Source organism: Natator depressus, chromosome 2 (genome assembly GCF_965152275.1).
Source record: "Natator depressus isolate rNatDep1 chromosome 2, rNatDep2.hap1, whole genome shotgun sequence".
Lineage (NCBI taxonomy): Eukaryota > Metazoa > Chordata > Testudines > Cheloniidae > Natator > Natator depressus.
Genome location: NC_134235.1, coordinates 175737912 through 175759534, shown reverse-complemented (window position 1 = coordinate 175759534; position 21623 = coordinate 175737912). Strand labels below are relative to the sequence as shown.

The 21623-nt window shown below is 44.9% G+C and overlaps 1 protein-coding gene across 1 annotated transcript in view; it reads right to left on the bottom strand.

Annotated features, from left to right (window-relative positions):
* Window positions 1-21623, bottom strand: part of AOAH (acyloxyacyl hydrolase) — a 119934-nt gene that overhangs the window by 5771 nt on the left and 92540 nt on the right. The window contains exons 17-21 of the mRNA XM_074945344.1: window positions 21364-21536; window positions 19211-19269; window positions 19061-19120; window positions 16346-16442; window positions 9874-9950 (exon numbers count right to left, since the gene is read on the bottom strand). Of these exons, the coding sequence (XP_074801445.1) occupies window positions 9874-9950; window positions 16346-16442; window positions 19061-19120; window positions 19211-19269; window positions 21364-21536 (466 nt within the window). The remainder of the gene's footprint in view (window positions 1-9873; window positions 9951-16345; window positions 16443-19060; window positions 19121-19210; window positions 19270-21363; window positions 21537-21623) is intronic.

The window sequence follows — 21623 nt, the reverse complement described above, 5'->3', positions numbered from 1 at the left end:
GTTGTTCCTGGTATGAGATCTAAGATGCAATTGACCTGAGGAAAGTGACTGGTCCTTGTAATTGGAAGCAAGCTGGCCGCATGTTTAGCTAGTTGCCTTTATTTTTGCAGGTTTTTCTAAGCTTAGATTAAACAAGCACTTGAATGAAACTGTCTTGTTCAGGCCACTCATCAGAGAAGGAAAGTAATCTAGGCTGCTTGTATCTGTAGACAGCTCTATGCAGCAGCTACTTAAAATTCATTTTTAGATGTGCTTTCAGATTATTATGAGGTATGAAAAAATGAGTAAATTGGCTGCAAGTCTTAAGCAGAGAACCACAGAAGTGTAGGACTGGAAGGGACATCACTAGGTCATCTAGTCCACTCTGCTGCATTCAAGGCAGCATATTCTGTTGCAGGCTACAGCCTCATATGGCTGCTGCCTTCTCGGTGAGCTGCTATTTCAAACAAACAAACTGGGCCTGATTTTTCAGAGGTAGTGAACACTCTTAGAGGAGCTTTTCAAAAGCACCTGCAGGATTTAAAGCAAAAATCTGTTGAAAGTCAAAGGCCTTTGTGTGCCTGAATGGGTCAGGTGCTTTTGCAAATCCCTCTTACCCCCCTCAAAGTCAATGGGAACTGCAGGTGCTCAGCCCCTCTGAAAATGAGACCCATTAGTTCAAAGTTCAAATCAAACCAGCAAGTGCTACTTCACGAGTGGTGCTGGTTGATTGCCAGTCCCTTTGCATGAAGACAGCATTGACTGGTTACATATGTCTTAATTAGTCCCTTCATTAGCAGAGTGACTGTCTTCCCACAGTGGCTGCTTAAACACTGTAGAAGGGCAAGAGGGTGATTTGATAAACAGTATAACTTCAGTGCAAAAAAACCACTCCTAAAGAAAAACAAAACAAAAAACCAAACTCTATTCAGTCTGACTCTTCTGTAACAAAAGTTCTTTCATATGCAGTTAATGCTTTTTTTAAAAAAAATTGTAATTTCTGACCTACAATTCTACCTCTTCATTTTGATTATACGGTTGCTTTACTTTCATCTCAGAAGATTCACTGTTGCATTGATTATAATTACAAGACTAAAATAGGACTAACAAAGTCATTGCATTAAATATGAAGGGGAGATGATGGGACCAAATTGCTTTTCCAACACAGATGTTTCAGAGTAGGCTCAAAATCCAAATACTTTGGAGATTTTTGTTTTAAAAATTCCTTATGTGTGAAAGGCACTTTTAATGATGGCCCAACAGACTGAAGTCCCTTTCTTCACAGAACAGGTGAACAGAGGCTAGCATGAGTGTCTCTATTTTGCTTTACCTGATGATTGGGGAATCTGTACAATTTATGGATTCTGTGAGAAACTGAACTCTGTGTACATGGTTTCACCAAGCTGCAAACTTCATTTTAACTGCAAAGGCTAGTTACCTTTGCTGTTGCCTCTTTACCTCTGCGGTGGACTGAAATTCTGAGAGGTACAGGGCTGACAACAGAGGGTCATTAACCCAGGCTGGTCCTCTGTTCTACATCCACCATCCTGGGCAACAGGTTGGCTCCCACTGAGGATACTGATTTATCAGGGGAAAGGACACTTGGCACCTGCTAGTGGTTTGTGATCACCTGTTAAGGCTGCTCCTTGAGTCACCTACCCAAGAGATTGAAAGAGCCATGGGAAGGTTGGGCAGGAGAGGAGAAGGGGATGGAGCAGATGAGGTCAAAAGAGACAAGCTGGGAAAAGAAGGCTCAGTTGTTCAGAACACAAATGATGGCTCCCCTGACTCCAGCGCAATGAATGGTCTGGGGTGGTGAGGAAACTGAGACAGGGCAATGAGGGTAGGTTATTTTTGTGTGAATCTGTTGGTGTCTTGTGCTATTAAAGGGAGAGCAATAATGTGTTAAACCCAGGGTTCTCAAACTGGGGGTTGTGAGGTTAATACAGGGGGGTCGTGAGCTGTCAGCCTCCAGCCCGAGTCCTGCTTTGCCTCCAGCATTTATAATGCTGTTATAAATTAAAAACACTTTTTAAAAAATATATTTAAGGGGGGGGGGGAGGGATGTCACACTCAGAGGCTTTCTATGTGAAAGGGGTCACCAGTTTGTTAAACATAGGCCACATAGAGACTTTGCACAGGATTCTACCTTATCCGAGGCCGCAGGAGCAGGTAAAACCAGAAGGTTCACAACTGCAGGTGGAGTTTTGGGAGAGGTTATGTTTAAGCTGTCGAGGTGGGTAGTAGTCTGAGGGCTGTGACCTGGTGCCAGAGATTGGGCAGTGGGCCTTGTGGTCTAAGCTCCCAGCAGGGTATGTCAGAAAGAAGATCTATACCCCATGAATGTGCCTAGGGAACACATGGCAGTAACTGGACTTTGTTCAGTCTTGAGAAACTTAAAACATATGGGATCTGGTGTCTGAGGCCTGGTCTACACTGGGGGGAACTGATCTAAGTTACGCAACTTCAGCTACATGAATAACATAGCTGAAGTCGACGTTCTTAGACCTACTCACCGCAGTGTCTTCACTGTGGCCGCTCCCCCATCGACTCTAGTGGTGGTGGAGTACAGGAGTCGATGGGAGAGCGCTCGGGGGTCGATTTATCATGTCTAGACTAGACGTGATAAATCGACCCCCCGCTGGATCGTTTGCTGCCTGCTGATCCGGTGGGTAGTATAGACATACCCTAAGTCCCCTCACAGCAGTCTAGTGAGTGGCCAAGATGTGGCACTCAACTAATCTGACCTCGTGGTAGCAATGAGCTTCAACTCTGACCAAAAAGGCCACTTTGGGGATGAGAATCGCCAGCACTGGGTCATTCTTGGTTTTCTTCAAAGCCAACAAGCGTACCAATTCTAGCAGTGGGTTGTGGACATTTGTCTGTACCTAAATCAAATGGTTAAAAAGATCACCAACTGCATTTCGCATGTGCTACTATGTACCTGCCAGATGAGCAGAGACCCAGAAGGGTCAGATGTCAGCCAGGAACCTACAACTGCAGTGACCTGCTACTAACCTTTTGCAGACCATTACTCTGTTTTTTAGAAAAGTACACTATCTGATTTCAATGGGGAGCTATACCAATTTACACCAGTGGGGATCTGGCCGTGCATGTTTTGTTTTTTGGTTTTTTTTTTTTTGGTTGAGCTGCTGCAAGCTGGGGCAGGGTACGTTTCCCTTTAATTTTAATTACATAACTTGTCCACATGTCATTTTAGCTTTGTCTTTCTAATACAAATGGATTTTGTCATGACTTAAGGGAGACTCTAATCACCCTAAAGCTGTGTTTTCCTGCCTGTACATAATCATTAGGAATCCTCTAGAACATCTCATACAGGCTATGATTGTGACTCAGGGCTTAGAATTTTTTTTTGTAGGTTCATGAAACAAATAACGGTTTTGTTTTTATAGGAGCCTGTTGAAATGCATAGTCGTGTCATATGTACAAAGTAATCAGCTTCTTTTAAAACAACCATTGCCCTTAAAGCTATGTAGGCCTTGCAATGACTTTTAGTGGGATTGTTGTAGTAAAACAGGATTCTGGGACCTTAAAGGAAAATAATTGTATTTACTGTCTGTTTTAAAAAACAAAACCGTGTTCTCTCTCAAAAAAAATTAATAATAAAAATAATAATAATTAAATATAAATACACCCCGATGTAACTTCCCTGAAGGAATGAATCACAAGACAACATTAAGGGTGGGATTTTCAAAACCACTTAGCCTTGGCCTGACTGTGCCCACTGCAGTAGGAGCAGAGATAGGCCACAGCTGAGTGCTTTTCACAATCTCACCCTCTCTAGTTCCCACTTCAACATTTGGAAAAATATATTAGCAACTTATGTAAATTCTCTATAAGAGTGATTTACTTTAATAGGTGGATCCCAAATGAAAAACTCGGGCACTTGAATTAGGGTGTGCATTTCCACACTTGCTTGAAAGCGGCATTTAGGCCCTTTCAGGGAGTGAAAATTCTGTACCTCAAAGTAGCACCCTGGAACCCCCATATTTACCCCTATGATCTGATGATGATATGTTTGGTACAACGCATGCCTTGTGAGGTATCATTTGAAAAGTCTTGATCTGTTGAACCTTAATATCCTGTTGGATTGTACTGTTGTATCATTGTAGGTGAAGTTAGGAAGTATTGCTATATGTGCTACTGAAATATGTTGCAAGGTTGGGAAACGCCCACAGCCAGCCTTTCAATTGCAAAAAAGGAGGGCCCAGACATTGTTAATGGCCCATCAAGAAGAATCCACTATCCCTGAGACTTCTCAGAGAAGGTACATATTCCATGGGGCTGGGCGGACTAACCCACATCACAGCAAGGATCTTTCTAGCCTCTGGAAGAAGAGTGGCAGTAACATCATCACTTGACCTTTCTTCCCCCCATCTCAACATCTGGAAGATCGTCTGGAAGATAAAGACGTTGACTTAGGGAGATTGGTCCCAGGCTGGAAGGATGACAGTTTGGTTCAAGTCTTGCTTAGTCTAAGTTAGATTGTGAATTTATTTTTATTTCCTAGGTAACCAACTCTGTGATCTCTATGCCTGCTACTTATATAATCACTTACAATCTACCTTTCTGTAGTTAATAAATCTGTTTTATTTTACCTAAAACATTTGTAATTTGAGCTGAGATTCCCCTAGCACTTCAATCAAAAACCAAGGCTGGTGCATGTCCACTTTCCTATGAAGAGGTGATGAACTTATTAATGAGTTTGCACTGTCCAAGGGGTCCTTGAGCAGCGCAAGACATTACGGTTCTGAGGTGGGGCATTGGCTGAAGCCTCTCTATTTATGGCTCATGAATGGCTGGGAGATCATTCTTGTAACTCAGTTGGGTGTGTCCCTGCTTGTGGATGGCTGTGTAAGTGCAGTGCCTGTCAGAGGCTTGTAGCTTGATATTAGCACCACAGTGTGAGGGGCAGCCTAGGGTCTGGAGGGTTCAGTGGTCCCACAGTCCAGGTTGTATTCTGAGGACCCTGTCACACAGGGGTCTGTGGCAGGAATCTGTGTGGCAGTAGCAGTGGCTGCAACTGCCTGTGTCTGTATCTTGCTCCTACCTCAGCAGCCCCTTCCCCTGCCCCTCAGTCCTCCCTCTGTCTCCCTTGCTGGCACCAGCCTGATCTCTGCTTGGGGGTGCTGGGGAGGGGTTGAATCGCCATTGGGGTTCTGTGGACTCATCTCACTTCCTGCTACCCGGGTCTGGGGATTGTCCCAGATCATCCTGCTGCTGGGGACCCAGCCAGCTCAGCATCAAGCTGGCCCTGGCTCCTCTGGAGCTGGCGCTTCACCTGCCAAGCTGGGCAGTGTACAGGAGTGGCTCAGTTTCGGGGGAAGGCTGAGCCCTCATTAGCCCTAGCTACCTGCTGCCTGTGCTAATCACATGGTTAACTGTTTGCAGGATTGGTGCCTACATTTGAAAATTGGGCCTAGGTTGTCAGGAGAAGGATGACCGTTAGCTCTCGGTTCTGTGCGATAGCCAAAGAAATCTGGGCGCCTCCCCCCACCAGCTCTGCTTCAGCCTTATCGTTAGAGCTAGTTGGAACACTTTTGCCTAAAGAGCTGATTTGTGCTAGGTGCTGTACAAAGACAGGATTCCGGCTCCAAAGCACTTATCATCTAAGAAGACACATGAGATACGTAAGAGCTGAAGGGGAGAGAGCCAGGTGTGTTTAAAAGATGATGATTATAAGGACATACAGTACTGTGAGCCCCATTTCTGATCTGTGTCCTCTTTTTCCTTTGCATTGGGTGGCCCCTGAGCAGATCTACCAGACTGGGCTGGGCAGGCATCAGATGTGGGAGAATGTAGACACCTAAGGGATTTAGACACCTACAAGGTTAGGCCACAGTTGAGCTGGGGTTTGATGATTTAAATTTTGGCCATAGGCACCTTAACCATAAGATCTTCAATGATCTAAAAATCAAAACAGAGTCCTACAAAAAGTGGACACTAGGTCAAATTACAAAGGATGAATATAAACAAATAACACAAGTATGTAGGGACAAAACGAGCTCAAACTAGCCAGAGCCATAAAGGCTAACAAGAAAACATTCTACAAATACATTAGGAGCAAGACCAAGGACAGGACCAAGACTTCCCCCCTCCTGCCCCTTGTGTCCTGATGCCTCTCTATCTCCCTGCCCCCTGACAGGCCCCCCCTGGGACTCCCATCCCCTATTCAACCCCCACTGCTCTTTATCCCCTGACAACCTCCACCCCATCCAACCGCTCCCTGTCCCCTGACAGGCCCCCAGAACTGCCTGCCCCTTATCCAATCCCCCTGCTCCCCGCCCCCTTACCATGCCGCTCAGAGCAGCAGGACTGGCAGCCATGCCGCAGTGCTTCCCGGCAGGAGCAGCAGACCACAGTGCTGGCAGCGCAGCGAGCTGAGGCTGTGCAGGTGGGGGGACAGCAGGGGAACGGCTGGGGACTAGCCTCCTGGACCAGGAGCTCAAGGGCTGGGCAGGACGGTCCCGCGGGCTGCAGTTTGCCCACCTCTGTTCTAGATAATTAGTCCTGCTACAAGTGCAGGAGACTGGACTACATGGCCTCTCGAGTTCTATGAAAGCGGATCAGGCCCCTGGAAAATGAGAGAAAAAGAAACTGCCAAGCCCGCCTCATCATGCTAACAGCAGGAGCACTAGACTTTAAGAGCTGCAAAAGGCTAATAGGAGAGGTGAGAGAAATAATCCAACCAGAAGTCTAAACTCACATGGCCGGATCCTGGTCCCTGTTAATAGCTACTTTCTAATGTCCCAGTGGCACAAAGCAGATTTACAGCTGTCCCCTAAGTGGCCAGCTGACAACTCCCCTTGCAGATGAGAATCACCTAGAGTGAGCTACAGCAGCTGCATGCCACTACGTCATCTTCACAGCATAGGGAGTGTGGGCAGGAGAAAAGGGGCCTGGAGCACTGATGCACTCCGGCAACCCGTGGATGCTACTATTGGCCCTTTGGCAGCCATTGAAGTTAGCTGTAACTTGGCGCAACCTCTGCTGAGCCTCAGGATAAGAAAGCATAAAGGTGATGTAATACCACCTTTGCTCTGCCCTGAAGCCCCAGGTTCTGCTCTTTGCACAGCTCAATCAGATCCAAGGCTTTGGACTGTAATTTGTTATTTCAGTGCTGTTGCCAACTAAAAAACAACAGGCCTATTAACCTCAAATAGTTCACCAAGCTTTGCAAATGTTTCATTCAAAAAGTCCTGCAGTGAAAACTGAGCCCATTCCAAACTTTCCCCACTGCATTAGGCTCTGAGATGGTACTTTTTTGTGACAAGCTATTTGTACTTTTAGCCAAGCAAGAATGTCTGCTGCAAAGGAGACTCACTTCTAGCAGGAGTCTGTTTTAACTTGGAAAGAGAGATGCTTGTCTCTTGCCTCAGCTGTCTATTACGGATATAAAAAATAGATGAGGCCTGTAATATCTAATACAACTTTAACACTCTCACAGCCCTCACTGCATGGCCAACAGCAACATTTGAGAATATTGGGCTGTATTACAACTAGGGATGGACTGGTGTTCAAATCCCCCACCCCCTGTAGGGTACTTCACATATATTCTGTCGTTAACCAGGGCCACCATACTGAATGCCATCACAGTAGGCAGTAATGCCCTTGCAAGCAATACTCCTAGCAGTGGCTTTGCCATAGTGTCTCGTCAACTTTATCGGACACAGAAACATCACCATCACCAAAACAACCCTCAGTTCCTTCAGGCAGTGACCAAAATTCAACATGCTGCCACAACCAGTCTGGAGAGTAGGTCAGACATTCCAATAGTTGATCTGCCTATGGTTCAAGGGCATGTGTTTTTAATATAGGAAGGAGTGCAAATGTTTCTAAACTCGTAAATCCATCTCTAAAGGATGTGATGATTAATAGCAGCCACTGTTTTAACTGCTGTCTTGCACACCTCACATATATGAGAGTTTCAGCACAAAACTAAATGACACAAAGATTGCTGGGCTGATTCCATTTTTAATGTGAAGCCCAATAAACTTTTCACCTGTTCTGTGCATTTTAATGTCTTGTAATTATAGCCAAGTATATAACGTTTTGCTCTACTGTCTTAGATGAGCTAAGCTTTAAAAACATGGGAAATTGAACTGTCCTGTGAGAACTGATAAAATGCACAAAGGCAATAACTCCAGCATGAGCCACTCCTGTGCTGAGTCATGGCCTGGGCTTTAATGGATAAGCTGAACTACAAAGTTCAGGTTTTGAATCTCCCTTTGTAGTAGTCCACAATGTAATTAGCCAGCAAAGCCACATGACAAAAGTACTGTTCAAAACAATCCCTCTGGATACTAACCAGCCTTTTATGATGATATTAGGACCTTGGGACTATGGCTTGATTTTACCTAATTCCGTCTAATAAAATAATCACAATAATATTTTACATCTATATAGCCTTTCATCCTTAAGGGTCCCAAATCCCTTTACAAAACCTATGGGATGAATCCAGAGGCCTTTACTCAGTTTGTACCTGGGGCCAGATTTTTAAAGGTAGTTAGGCAATACTCCTAGTAGGTGCCTAACTCCCATGCAAAGCCATGGGAGATAGGCACCTAAATACCTTTAAAAATCTGGCAGTTGGTCCTTACTGAAGCAAATTCCTATAGAGACAAGTGGAATTTGGCCTGAGTTAAGGACCAAATATAAACTAAGGAAAGACCACAGAACTTGGCCCCATATAGGGCAGGACCCTAAGGCCACTGCACAGAACGGCAGTCTTGCCACTGACAAGGGGCAATTCACAACTATTCACTCACACCAGAGGAGATGGCTGCTAACAGTTAATATTCATGCCAGGCAGTGACTGCTGGGAGATCTGCCATGGCCTGTTGCAGCTGCAGCACTGGAAGTGTTTGTGCACTGTGGCAGCTAGTCCTACTCGGGAGCAATGTTGGAAATATTTGCTGATATTTTACTTCTTGTGGATTTTTGAAAGCCAAGAAACCAGCAAAGAGAAAGTTGTTCTAGATCATTTTTTTTAAATGCCAAGCTATGCTCTCTTGGAGCAGTTTACAGATATGGAATAAGACAATTCCATGTGGCCAGCTCCTGGATGTCAAACATGAAATGAGGTGGAAGGCTTCTTGTGCCCCTCCACATTGTGCATCCATGAGGCAGTGGAGTGCAAACTGGCCCTAACTGAGTAGCTTAATATACTAGGGCCTGAGCCTGCAAAATTTCATGTGCTTAACTTGAAGCATGTGGGTAGTAGTGCAGCACACGTGTAAGGGTATGTCTTCACTGTAGCTGGGAGGTGTAATTCCTAGCTTGGGTAGACACACATGCATGAGCTGTGCTTGAGCTACTGCACTAAAATAGCAGTGACCATGGTAGCATGGGCGTTGGCTCAGGCTAGGTGCCTGAGTAAGTACCCCGCGGTCAGACGGGCTTGTACTCAGCTGGCTAATTTGAGCCTCTGCCTGTGGTGCCATACACACTTTTAGTGTGCTATCGCTACACCTCCCAGCTGCTGTGTACACAGACGCAGACTTTGCCTCAATGAACAACATACAAGTGAAGGAAAGCAGCAAATTGAGAGTGAAGGTTTCCAACTACAGCATACGACACAGTACAACTGAAATGGAACTATTCGGGGGCATTATGCAGGCACATGGCACTCTGAACTACATGGGAAAGCAGGGGAACTTTGGCCAAGGACGCAAGTATCTTTAATGCAGAGCAGAACCAACCTCAGTTTACAATCTGTCCTCCAAACACAAGGGAACGCAATGTACTCATCTTAGAAGGATGAAGGGCTGACAGCCCCTCCTGAGATTTGAATTTGTGGTTCCAGGGAGTTTGAAGCATGAGTCTTTGAAAACCGAAACAACTTTGCCCCTTTTTTCCCACATTTTTTTTTACCTGATTAGGATGGAATCCATCAGCAGGTTCTATCAGCTGCCAGCTTTCTCCTCCTAGTTTGCGCCACTCATCATCAACTGTAAATCACATCATCACAAAGGATTAAACACACACACACATCACATCCCCTTCATGCCACATCAGAGAGAGTATTTTTAGCAGACAACTGCTGTGCATAAAGATTATGCTAATTTATGAAATAGTGCCAGAACCAATACCGCATTCAATTCCCTTTCTGTAGGGTAGTATTTAAGCCTTTATTTTTTTCATCCATTGTATTTATACAGGGAAGTTCTTTGAACATAAATGATTGTAAAACAATTAACTTTGCCTTCCAACTAAGAATGCTGCTGCAGTGAGTGACACTATGAAATATTTAACACTCCCTCATTTTACATCAGCAGCATCTTCAGCAAGGCCAAAAATAAAGACACTTCTGCTTGGAAAAAGAGATTGTACCAGTAGACAGTTGGGTTGATGTCTTCAGGAACAGAATGTCATTTTCAGTTACTTTTCTTGCGAGTGGTCCTTTTCAACTCTGACAAAATAATCTTTCTGAATTCTATAAGCACTGCATTCAAGGCAAATGGTGCTGTTCTGTAAGCCCCAGAGCCATGGAAGGAATAAAAAGCTTCCTTCCTTGAAAAGGGTTGAATGGCGATCATGCATCGGACCAGTGGAAATGGCCTTAGCCAACTCCTAATTCAATAATTTATTTTATAATGATGGAGTGAGAATTTTTAATGGTATTATGCACATATTCCATCATGAGAGAACATACTCTCTTCCTCCATCTCCCTTTTGAAAACAGCATTTCTGCTTGGCTAAACAACCTGCCCTAGAATCACTGCTGTTGCACCTGGGGCCTGATTCAGATTTTTTCAAACACTGATTTATCTGTAGAATCAGACCCACAATATTGATTTAAACAGACAAAGAATAAGTGATGCAAAACAGATAGATTTTTAAAAAACCATATTGCTTATTAGTAACACACCATACACTCTGGATCTTCCTTGTACATTACACACACACACACACAAAAATCATGGCGCTCCAAGTCCTTCTTAAAATTAGGCGATTATATTATTTAAAAAAAATTGCTCATGAGATACATACTGCATTTTCATAAGGGATCTGGGATACATTAGTGATACAATATTACTCAGCAATAGGCTTTGTAACTCATTGGACCATTACACACACACACATACCTCAATACTATATACTTTAATCCAGGACACGTGATCTAAAGTAAGACAACACTGAGCTGTCACAGTTACAATTATTTTCGGTCCTCACATAGACAAGAAGGAATAGGAGAGCAAGGATGCAAAGATATAATGCAAAGGGATGATGCCTTTTGGTTTGTATTCCTGTTAGTATCTTTTTTTATGCATTAAGGATCTTGTAAAAATTTCCTTTGGGAGGCATAAGCATGGACCAATCCTAGGAAGCGTAATAGTGTGAGGATTTTGGATTGAAGGTACCATTTCATTTTGGGATTCAAGTTAGTGTTTGAGCATGTTTTATTCTTTTCCTTGGCAAGGAAGGGAGTTCACCTGTATTTACATCAAAGTGGCTAGGGGAGAGATTGTGCTTCAGCCACGTATCCCATGTTCTCAAACGTCTTCAGAAGCTATTGGACAGGTTCTCAACTGGTATAAACCAGTGCCGTGCCACTAATCTCCATGGAACGGTGCTGATTTACACCAGCTGAGAATCTGCTCTGATATATTTAATGGCTACATTTAGCATCTCTAGCCAATGATGCAGCAATAGGCTTTGTAACTCATTGGACCATTACACACACACACATCCCTCCCGCGGCGGTGCTACATGGCTGTATCACACTCTCTGGCCCTGCACCAAGCACAGCTCAACCAGACCATTGGTTCTGGGACAAGATTTGTAGGCTACACTAGTGTTTAAGTGGCAGACTCTGCCTGCCCTTGCCAGGTTGCACAGCAGGGAGAGAGGATGCAGGGAGCCCTCGCATTCCCTTGCACACTAGTTCATGGAGCAAATAGAATTGCACTAGCATGGTGCAGGGGAGTGTTGGTGCTACACACCCCAAAGGCATCACAGACAGATGCCATTAATGTGTGTCCAGATCTGCAGGGCTCCCTCCCAGGACCTGTGAAGCTGAGAAGCTCAGTGAGCTTCATCTCACGGAGTTTCCTGGCAATTTTGTCTGCCCTCTCTCCACAGGACAGGATCATCCAGCCCTTAATAATTTTCACTTCACTTTTTTTTTATACTCCTACTTTAAATAAGCCTATGGACCAATTTCTGACTGATAGTTGCCCCTGCCAGAAAAGCCACAATGACAATACTGGCTGGAAGTTGTACTTCACTGTCTGTCTATTGCACAACCCGTGCACAGCCCCTGGAATCCTGGCTCTGCTGTCACACAGGGGCATCCCATTGTTTCAAAACCACTGGCTTCTGATCCAAAAGTGGATCCTGAGTCCCAGTGCTTGTTCTTTTTTAAATAAACTTATTCTTGGTTTTACTATAAGTTCATCTCAGTGCAATATATTAAAGGGTGAATCTTCAGCTGAGATAACAGGCTGGTATATACACTGTCTCTTGGAAACAGCAGACTTGGTCGTCTCTGAGAGTGTCCATTGACAGGGGCTGGGTACTGTAGGGGAACGCATTTTAAGGAGGTTTGGGGATTGGAGCGCACCTGAGCTTAACCTGCAAGGCAGAGTAAAGGCAGGCAGACCTTCTGAGGAGACAGTCTGGGAGCCTAACAGCAGGGAGTGTGTGGCATTCTGTACCTCAAAGCAACCCCCATATTCATCCCTGTCATATAATTATGATACATTTCATACAAAGCATGTTATCTAAGATATCATACAAAAACTCATGATCTGCTGAAACGCATTGTTCTGTCCAAATACGCATATCGTTAGTGTGTCTGAAGTTATGAGATTTTTGCTCTATGGTTGTTACTGAAATATGTTGTGAGTTTGAGAGTCTCTACTGCTAGTTCCCAGCAACAACAAGGGTGGTGACCCACTCCCACTCCCAGTGTTAAGTGACCATTAATCAGCAGGAGAGTTGTAAACAAGGGATTTGCAATGCTGTAGGAGGGCTATGCAAGCATCACACAATGGGGGATTGCTCAACTCTGTGACTCAGCAAAGCTCACCAGGACATGTCAGGATTGGTGTTTTCCAGGCACATGGACTGAGGATATAAAATAGGGGACAGTAGCATCATACTTTGGCCTTTCTCTCCCCCACCTACACTGGAAGCAACAAGAACACTGGGAAGACAAAGACACGAACTGAGGAGACTGTTCTCAAGCTTAAAGGGGAAGCCTGTTTGTTAAGACCTGTAACATCTAGTGGGGGAAGAAAATTGTTTGATCCAAATATTGCCTAGTCTAATAAGGTTTAAGATTTAGATTGTGTGCTTACCTTTTATTTTCTTTGGTAATTATCTCTGACCTTTTGTGACTACCACTTATAGTCACTTAAAATTGAACTTTCTGTAGTTAATAAATCTGTTTTATATTTTACCTAAAACAGTGTGCTTTGATTGAAGTGCTTGGGAAATCTCAGCTCAGTTTACAAAAGCTAGTGTGTGTCCTCTCCACAGTGAGAGACAGGCGGACTGGGTAATAAACGTACACAGGTCAGGCTTCTGGCAGGGCAAGATGGTTTATTCTGGGGGTACAAGGCTGGGGGCTTGGGAGATTTGCTGGTGTCTTTTGCCGTGTGATTCGTGGGTGGCTCAGGGAGCAGTCATGCATTCTAGCTGGGTGTGAGGCTCCACATGCTATTGTACTGAGTGATAACAGTGCCTGGAGGGGTTTGCTGCTTGTCACAAGCAAAGCATTGTGAGAGAAAGCCCAGGCTGGATAGTTAAGGGGGCACCCCAGCCCCAGGTTGTACCCGGGGATCCCATCACATAGTTTAGCTCCAACAAGTCCCTTTCTCGATGGAGCATGGGGGTAACAAGGTGACTCTCAGTCCTGAACTCCCTGAGAAAGCATCACGGTATGTCTACACTGCAATCAGAGGTGTGATAGCAGCGTGTGTAGAATACCTGAGCTAGCGTGAACAACAATAGCAGTGAAGCTGTCCCAGAATCAACTGGTTAAAATCATCCTTGAGATGTGGAAAATATTGTTAGTTTTTATACAGTTAGTAGTATATTTAGAGGTGCATGTGTCTGATTAACTCTATGTTCTCCTAGAGCTCCAGGAAAAAATCACAGCCCGTGGTTCACCCTATCTGTGATTTGGGGGGGCGTGTCATAAATATAAAGGGAAGGGTAACCACCTTTCTGGGTACGGTGCTATAAAATCCCTCCTGGCCAGATGCAAAACCTTTTCACCTGTAAAGGGTTAAGAAGCTAAGGTAACCTAGCTGGCACCTGACCCAAAATGACCAATGAAGAGACAAAATACTTTCAAATCTGGGGGGAACAAAGGGTCTGTCTGTGTGACGCTTTTGCCAGGAACAGATCAGGAATGCAGCCTCACAACCCCGTTAGTTAGTAAGTAATCTAGCTAGAAATGCGTTAGATTTCCTTTTGTTTAATGGCCGGTAAAATAAGCTGTGCTGGATGGAATGTATATTCCTGTTTTTGTGTCTTTTTGTAACTTAAGGTTTTGCCTAGAGGGATTCTCTATGTTTTGAATCCGATTACCCGGTAAGGTATTTACCATCCTGATTTTACAGAGGTGATTCTTTTAACTTTTCTTTAATTAAAATCCTTCTTTTAAGAACCTGATTGCTTTTTCATTGTTCTTAAGATCCAAGGGTTTGGGTCTGTGTTCACCTGTACAAATGGGTGAGGATTCTTATCAAGCCTTCTCCAGGAAAGGGGGTGTAGGGCTTGGGGGGATATTTTGGGGAAGATGTCTCCAAGTGGGCTCTTCCCCTGGTCTTTATGTAAGACGCTTGGTGGTGGCAGCATATGGTTCAAGGACAAGGCAAAGTTTGTACCTTGGGGAAGTTTTTAACCTAAGCTGGTAAGAATAAGCTTAAGGGGTCTTTTAGGGAGGTCCCCACATCGGTACCCTAGAGCTCAGATTGGGGAAGGAACCTTGACAAACTCCAACCTAGAAAATCTGGTGTACCACAGTATAAACAACAATATTTTTTTATTAGAATCATCTGGCCCAGCAGCCAACTCCATGGAGGTTTTTCGGGGGGTTAAAAATGATTGTGTAGGTTTTTAATAAAGCATTACATCAGGGTATTTTAAAAACAAAAATGCTATTTCTGCAATATGTAACCACAATAGAGAAGAAATATTAAACTGAGAGGGAAAGTCAGTGGGGAGGGCAGAGGACTGGAAAGATGGAAAACTTCAGTTTCCTTGCCAGCCTTATAGTACCTCTAATCACTGGAGGAATTTTGGCCTTAAAGTTGAGGGGGAGAAGCAGCTACTTGTACACACGCCTCTTGCTGCTGCTGCCCCTCTTGCCCCTTTGGTGCTCCCCTCGAGTTCTCCCTGATCCCAACAGAAGAGGAATGCCTCCTTCTCCCCCATCCATCCTGTATTTACGCCCAGGCCTCCAACAGCTTTTGGGAGCTTGGGTAAATGCTTACGTTTTCCGAGCCTTAGTTTCTTCATTATTAAAATAAATGTGCAGAGACTCAGCTTGAAGAACCTCTGTTACTATTATTAGATATGTACAAAAATGAAAAATGGGCATCTATCCAAGGGTTGAGATGCAAATGCCATACATTACAAAATTCGATCACTTGCAGAGCACCAAACTTCCCTCTCCCCCACGCATCTGATTCCTTTCCAAAGCTCACCTCCGTGGCAGCCTGCATACATAGATGTGTCCTGCAGCATGCCCTGCAGGTCAATAGACTAGGAATACTTCGGACCTGGGGTAGAAGCCTGCTCCTGGACTGAGGGATCCTCACAGAGAATGCTCTCTCAGCACCCAGTTAATGGTTAGTAACCTGTCTGCCTGCAGTACCTCACAGATGCGTTGTAAGGCTTAATTTATTATTGTGTGTAAATCACTTTGAGATGTTTGGATTAAAAGTGCTCCTTACTCTAAGTACAATTCTAGCTGTTCAGAGCGCTGCAGGCTGAATGCTCTTTCCCCTGTGTGAGGCCTCTCAGGTTCCTCTGAGAGTTTCATAATGCCCCTGTATTTTATACCCCCGCAACACACACATCCAAGATCCTGCATTGCTTGGAAACCTATGAATGCCCCTTCTTCATCAGCCAGGGGGCCTGCGGTTGAGCAACATGGGGCACTCTATCTCAGGGGCTGTGTGCGCTGTCTATCCTAGAGACAGTGGAACAGGGATGGGAAACTAAGAAGAGTCTCCTCACGTGACCATCAGCCCTATCACTAGGTCCATGTTGGCTGAATGACTGTGCTGCTATTTTTACTGTACAGCACTAAAAATAAGAAGCATATTAAAGCTGTTTGTCTCATTCTTATCTAAATGCTTGTTGAATAGTACAAAATGCAACTTACTTTTCTCCAGTGGGAAATCCGTGTAGAAAACATCAAAATTGTCAAACATCTCAGATCTTGCTATTTCTTTCAGGACATTGGAAAGCTGTAAAGCTCTCTGGAAAAAAAAACCAAGGAATTAATGAGATTTTCACGGCCACTGAAACCACTTCACTTGGGTTCAGCTTTTGTAACCAATGTGTGGGGAGCAGCCGTCTGGGCTTCTCAGCTCCCTGAGAGGGGAGCTAGGATGGGAGGCAGCCGGGCTCTAGCTGGAGCCCACCACCAGCCCTGGGCTTTCTTGCCAATTTTGGAGCTGTGACATTGACAAGAATGACAGCTGACAGCCAATGTAAGTAACACAATGTCTACATGAACACTGCGTCGCCGTAACTACATCGACATAAACCCTATGCCTCTTGTGGAGGTGGAGTTATGATGTCGGTGTATTAGGGCGCTTACATCGGCGGGAGCAAGGCAGTAGTGTGTACATTGACATAGTTAGGTCGACAGAAGCTGCCTTAAGTTGACGTCACTCTGTAGTGTAGACCAGGGCTTAGAACCCTCGTTTTGGAGGCCCTTTTCATCGCTCCTACAGTTTGCAAAGAATTGAAATTCCTTATATAGGCAAAGTTCTCTCCTTCCCTGTACATTGCCCCTTCCCATGCTGCTGGTGCAGTACTTACATGCCATATCCCTGACCAGATTCTGATCTCCCTTGCTGCAGGGTAAATCCAGAGTAATTCCATTGACTTCAGTGGACTCCAACTAACTCATGTATCTCCAATGTGATTTCTACCACCGTAATGGAGATCAGAATCTCATCATTTAATGTGCGCAGTTTAGGTAAGAACGTACAAAGTTATTTTCAGACAAGAGCTCAGAATGGTGACCTGCGGACACATGAATAGCTCCTGGACAACAGATATGTACTGAAGAGTTTGTATTGTCTTATAAAAAGGCGCAGGCTCCGATCCTGCAAAGACTTTGGTGTGTTCTTAACTACATGCATTGACGATCCACGGTACTACTCACAGCGTGTACAGGTAAAGGCACGTGTGCAAGTCTTTGTAAAATTGGGGCCATAATTATTGTCTAGTGCATAGATTTTTTTTGCATGACTGCAGGGGAGAGAACCTCAAATATATTTGTACATTTAGAGCAGGCGTCTCAAATTCCCAGCCCGTGGAACCTCCGCAGTGTGGCCCGTGGGACTCCAGCAGTTTTGGGGCTGGGTCTCTCCCTTGGCCCCACCTGCTGCCCCTGGGTGCTCTCCCACCCCTGGCGATTTACAATGGCCTGGGGCCCCGGCAGCACAATGGAGGTGAGCGGCATCTGCCTGTTAGCTCCACCTGTCTACCAACCCCTCCCTGTGACCCTGGGGTGGGGCGGGGCAGGGCTGTGCCTGCATGATGCTGCCCCCGTCCCAAGCACCCCTGTGGCCAATGGGAAGCTGCAGAGACGGTGCCTGGGGGCAGCAGTGTGTGGGGGCCCCCTGGACTGCCCCGCATTAGAGTCCCAGGTAAGTGCCACACCCTCTGACCCCCTTCCAGAGCCACCCCCTCCCCACATACCCCCAAACTCCCTCCCCGAACCTGCACTCCCTCCCCACACACCCCAGTCCCCAAACTCCCTCCCAGAGCCTGCACTCCCTCCCCTTCCCACACCCCCCTCCCGCCCCCAAACTCCCTCCTCCTCCCTCCCAGAGCCTGCAACCCCATCCCCTCCTACTGCACCCCCACCCCCTGCCCCAGCCCAGAGCCTGTACCCAGCACCCAAACTCCCTCCCAGAGCCCAACCTCTCACCCCTTCTGCACCCAAACACCGTCCCAGAGCCCGCGCCCCAGTCCCCTAACCCAGACCTCCTCCCCCAACCAAACTCCCTCCCAGAGCCTTAGAAAGGTGGAGGGAGGAGTTTTGGGGGAGGCAGAGTTTTGGGGGGGCGGGTTCTGGGTGGCATGAGTGACATTATTGGACCGCTGGGAGGATCTGAGGACTGGCACTGGCCCTAAGCAAAATTGAGTTTGAGACCCCTGATTTAGAGAAAGTAAGTGGCTAACATTTTGTGGCCCTCAGACGATTCATTTGCCAGTTGTAGGGTCAGGTTTCTAGGATAATTTATAGAGAAACCTGCATTGGCAACATTGTGTAGCCCTGACCATTAAGGTACTTTGGGCCAAATCCAGTTTTCAGGCACTCCTTGCTCAGGTAAATTAGCACTTAAGTCAGTGGGATTTGCCTGAGTAACGACCTTACAATTTGGTCCTTTAGAACTTTCCGCAGTGCCAGTTAACTCAGCTCCTGCTCCCACTGAAAGAAATTCAGTTGGATTTTGTAGTCACAGTTACTTGTCCTCTTTGCCCTGTTCGCTCACATGGGTTCCAAGCAGGCCTCTTTTCTTTTTATTAAATAAGCTCTCTTCTTAAAGAACAAGAGGTTACAATATATATGTTTGTGTCATAGTGCAATGGGTAAATCATGTCCCATGTGAATAAGTCTGCGGCATAATCAGGACTAGAATCCAAATCTGAATTCCATAACTTAACCCCAGATCCCAGACCTGAAGAGCCCTGAACTTCAGAGGTGTTTGAAATCCAGACCTTCATTTTCTGGGCTTGCCTCCATCTCTATGAAAATAAAAATACTGACATCTTTCATTTGGGACCCTATCCAAAACCACTCCCTTTAAAAAGGGGATGACCAAAGAAATTATTAAACTGTTCTTTTTAGACATACCTCTGAGGTGAGGTTCCTGAGGGTTTCATTTGAAGACATCCACCCATTGCAGGGACTGATCTGTGTGACCAAACAAAATACTGTTTCAGTGATAGATAAAAAAAGATAGGAAAAAAAGAGATATTTAACCAGTTGAAGAGGAAAACTTACCTGAAGACAACTTAGGAATGAATACACTTGTTCATATGTGATATCTTTATTTAGCTGACCTGAAAAAAAGAAGTGTTTAGCTTTTCATATTTTAAGTCAAATTTTCTTCTTTGAAACCCTCTACTGTACCTGCTTACCAAGTTTTATACCATGTAGGCTAAGAGGAACTGAACGTTTGTAGATCTAGGCATCAAATCCCGCTCACTTTACTTGCATGAGTAATCCCACTAGTAGAATGACTCACACTGGTAAGGGGAATAGAAGCTTATTGTCCACCGTCAGGATTCAAGTAATTCCCGCTAAAGTCAACAAGAGTTACTCATATCCTGCAAGACCCAGGATTTTGCCCCAGGTACGGTGACAGCAGCAGCAGCATGAACTTTCCGCCATGCCAGTGACCTCAGCCACATTGTTCAGGAACTGTTTTCATTCTCCCACACACCTACACCTCCCCCTCCTTCCGCAGACAATTCAACCTCCATGCAAGCGTAGTCATATAATAGCCTGTTCAAATCTCCAGGGTGAATGACTGATGCTTTATCCACTAATGCTTCTTTCGCTCTCCAAACAAATGTAGCCATTTCAAACCCAAAAGGAAGATCGAAGGCGACTGGGTACGCACTGTTTTCACATTTACCATAGAAAGGTTATTTTTAAAAGGCAGAAACAATTTGCCTGTCATAGAAGGAAATGTATACATCTGCGTGGGTGAGCGAATTCAAACACTAACTTAAACGCCAGGCAGACTTCCTCTGACATTCATCGTGCCACACATTGGCCCTGCGTGCTCTGTGAACCGTAGGCTTTTTTTGGCTGCTTACTTCTCTGGTAGTCACTCACTAATTAAACTGATACCAAAATGTGGAGATTGTTCACTCTGTGGTGGGGTAGGAAAATGGGTTCTTTTCAGGGTTAGAGTAGCACATGCTATATAAGACAGACAACCTTCTCAGGCTGTAATGACAGTGCCAGTAATTAACAGGATGAACCTAGGAGAGAGCAAAATCACAGAAGCTTTGAAGAGCTCTAATACCCATAGATTGGCAAAATCAGTTGCAGGTATATTACACTGGTTTAACAGTATGATCAACTCTTCCTCTATGGACTGGACCCAGCGACTACAACAGCCTTCCACTTATACTCAGAGCTAAGGCAATTACTCCTTTAGATCTAGTGATAGGGGTGTGTGCCTTAAGCCCTTGGTGCAAATAGTTCCAGAGTTGATCCCTGGATGACTGATTCTGTGCATTCACAGTACCTTACACAGGCTCTGGAGGAGAGTATGCTAAACAGTTTTGCAGTCTCATTCTCGCTCTTTGTACAAAACCTTTACATTTCTTATTAACTTTGGGTAGGTGAACCCCAAAAAGCACATCCCAAGCAACATAACTTGTCTGCACATACAAAAAATTGTAAATTCCAGGGAGTTTCCCACTGGCCCATACATGAGCAGCCCTTCATGGCAAAGCCCCCTTCTTTGCTTGGCATAATATCAAGGCAATAAACAGGGTGTGCATTTATTAATTATTATTATTATTAGTAGTAGTAGTAATATTACCATAGTGTGTAGAGCCCCAGTCATGGCCCAGGACCCTACTGTGCTAGGTGCTGTACAAACACAGAACAAAAATACAGGCCCCAAAGAGCTTACCATGGTCATGGGTGCAGCCTCACATGTATTCTGAAATGAGAGGCTTCCAAGAACTGTCCCAAAGTGCCTTATTACAATTCTATGTTTAAAAAAAGCCCAAGCACATTCTTGTTAGTGTTGTGAACTTTGGGGTTGCACAGCTCCACTTTCACTGGGAACTATTGGGCATGACTTTGTTTTTGCAAAATTTCGTCAGCTGGGGTTTGTTCTGCAAAACCTAGACATGGGGTTGTTCAAATCTGGGTCCAATTTTATCTAAACATCTAAAATTTGGGTGTGGACAGATGTTCACGTAAATGACTCTGTTTAGCTCCAGGAACAACCTCCCCAAGAACAATGATCAGCCAGTTAGACAGCAGTTTTGGATGAACCGGGACAAATCCAACCCTGGTGTAATACCACTGAGTTCAGGGGCTCACCATTCCTAAAACCATCTTGTAATGTACATCAGTGGAGTTCAAGATTCATGCCTAGGAAATTAAAAACAAGGTCAGATATTTACCAAGAGGATGGTATCTGCTATGCAAATGATCCCACAGAAAGCGACCATCTACCAAGCCTGTTAAAATCACATGGCTGCCTTTAGGAAGTTGAGAGTTTAGATACCGCAGCATCTGCATGACATTGGCGTGCATTTGGTTGGGTGTAGTCATGTGAGCCACTGTGTCAGGTCTCCTATATATGAAAGAATAGGAAAAAAGTTCAGATAGTTTACTGATTAATGTGCTCACACACAAAAAGACAGTGTTTAGCATGAAACAG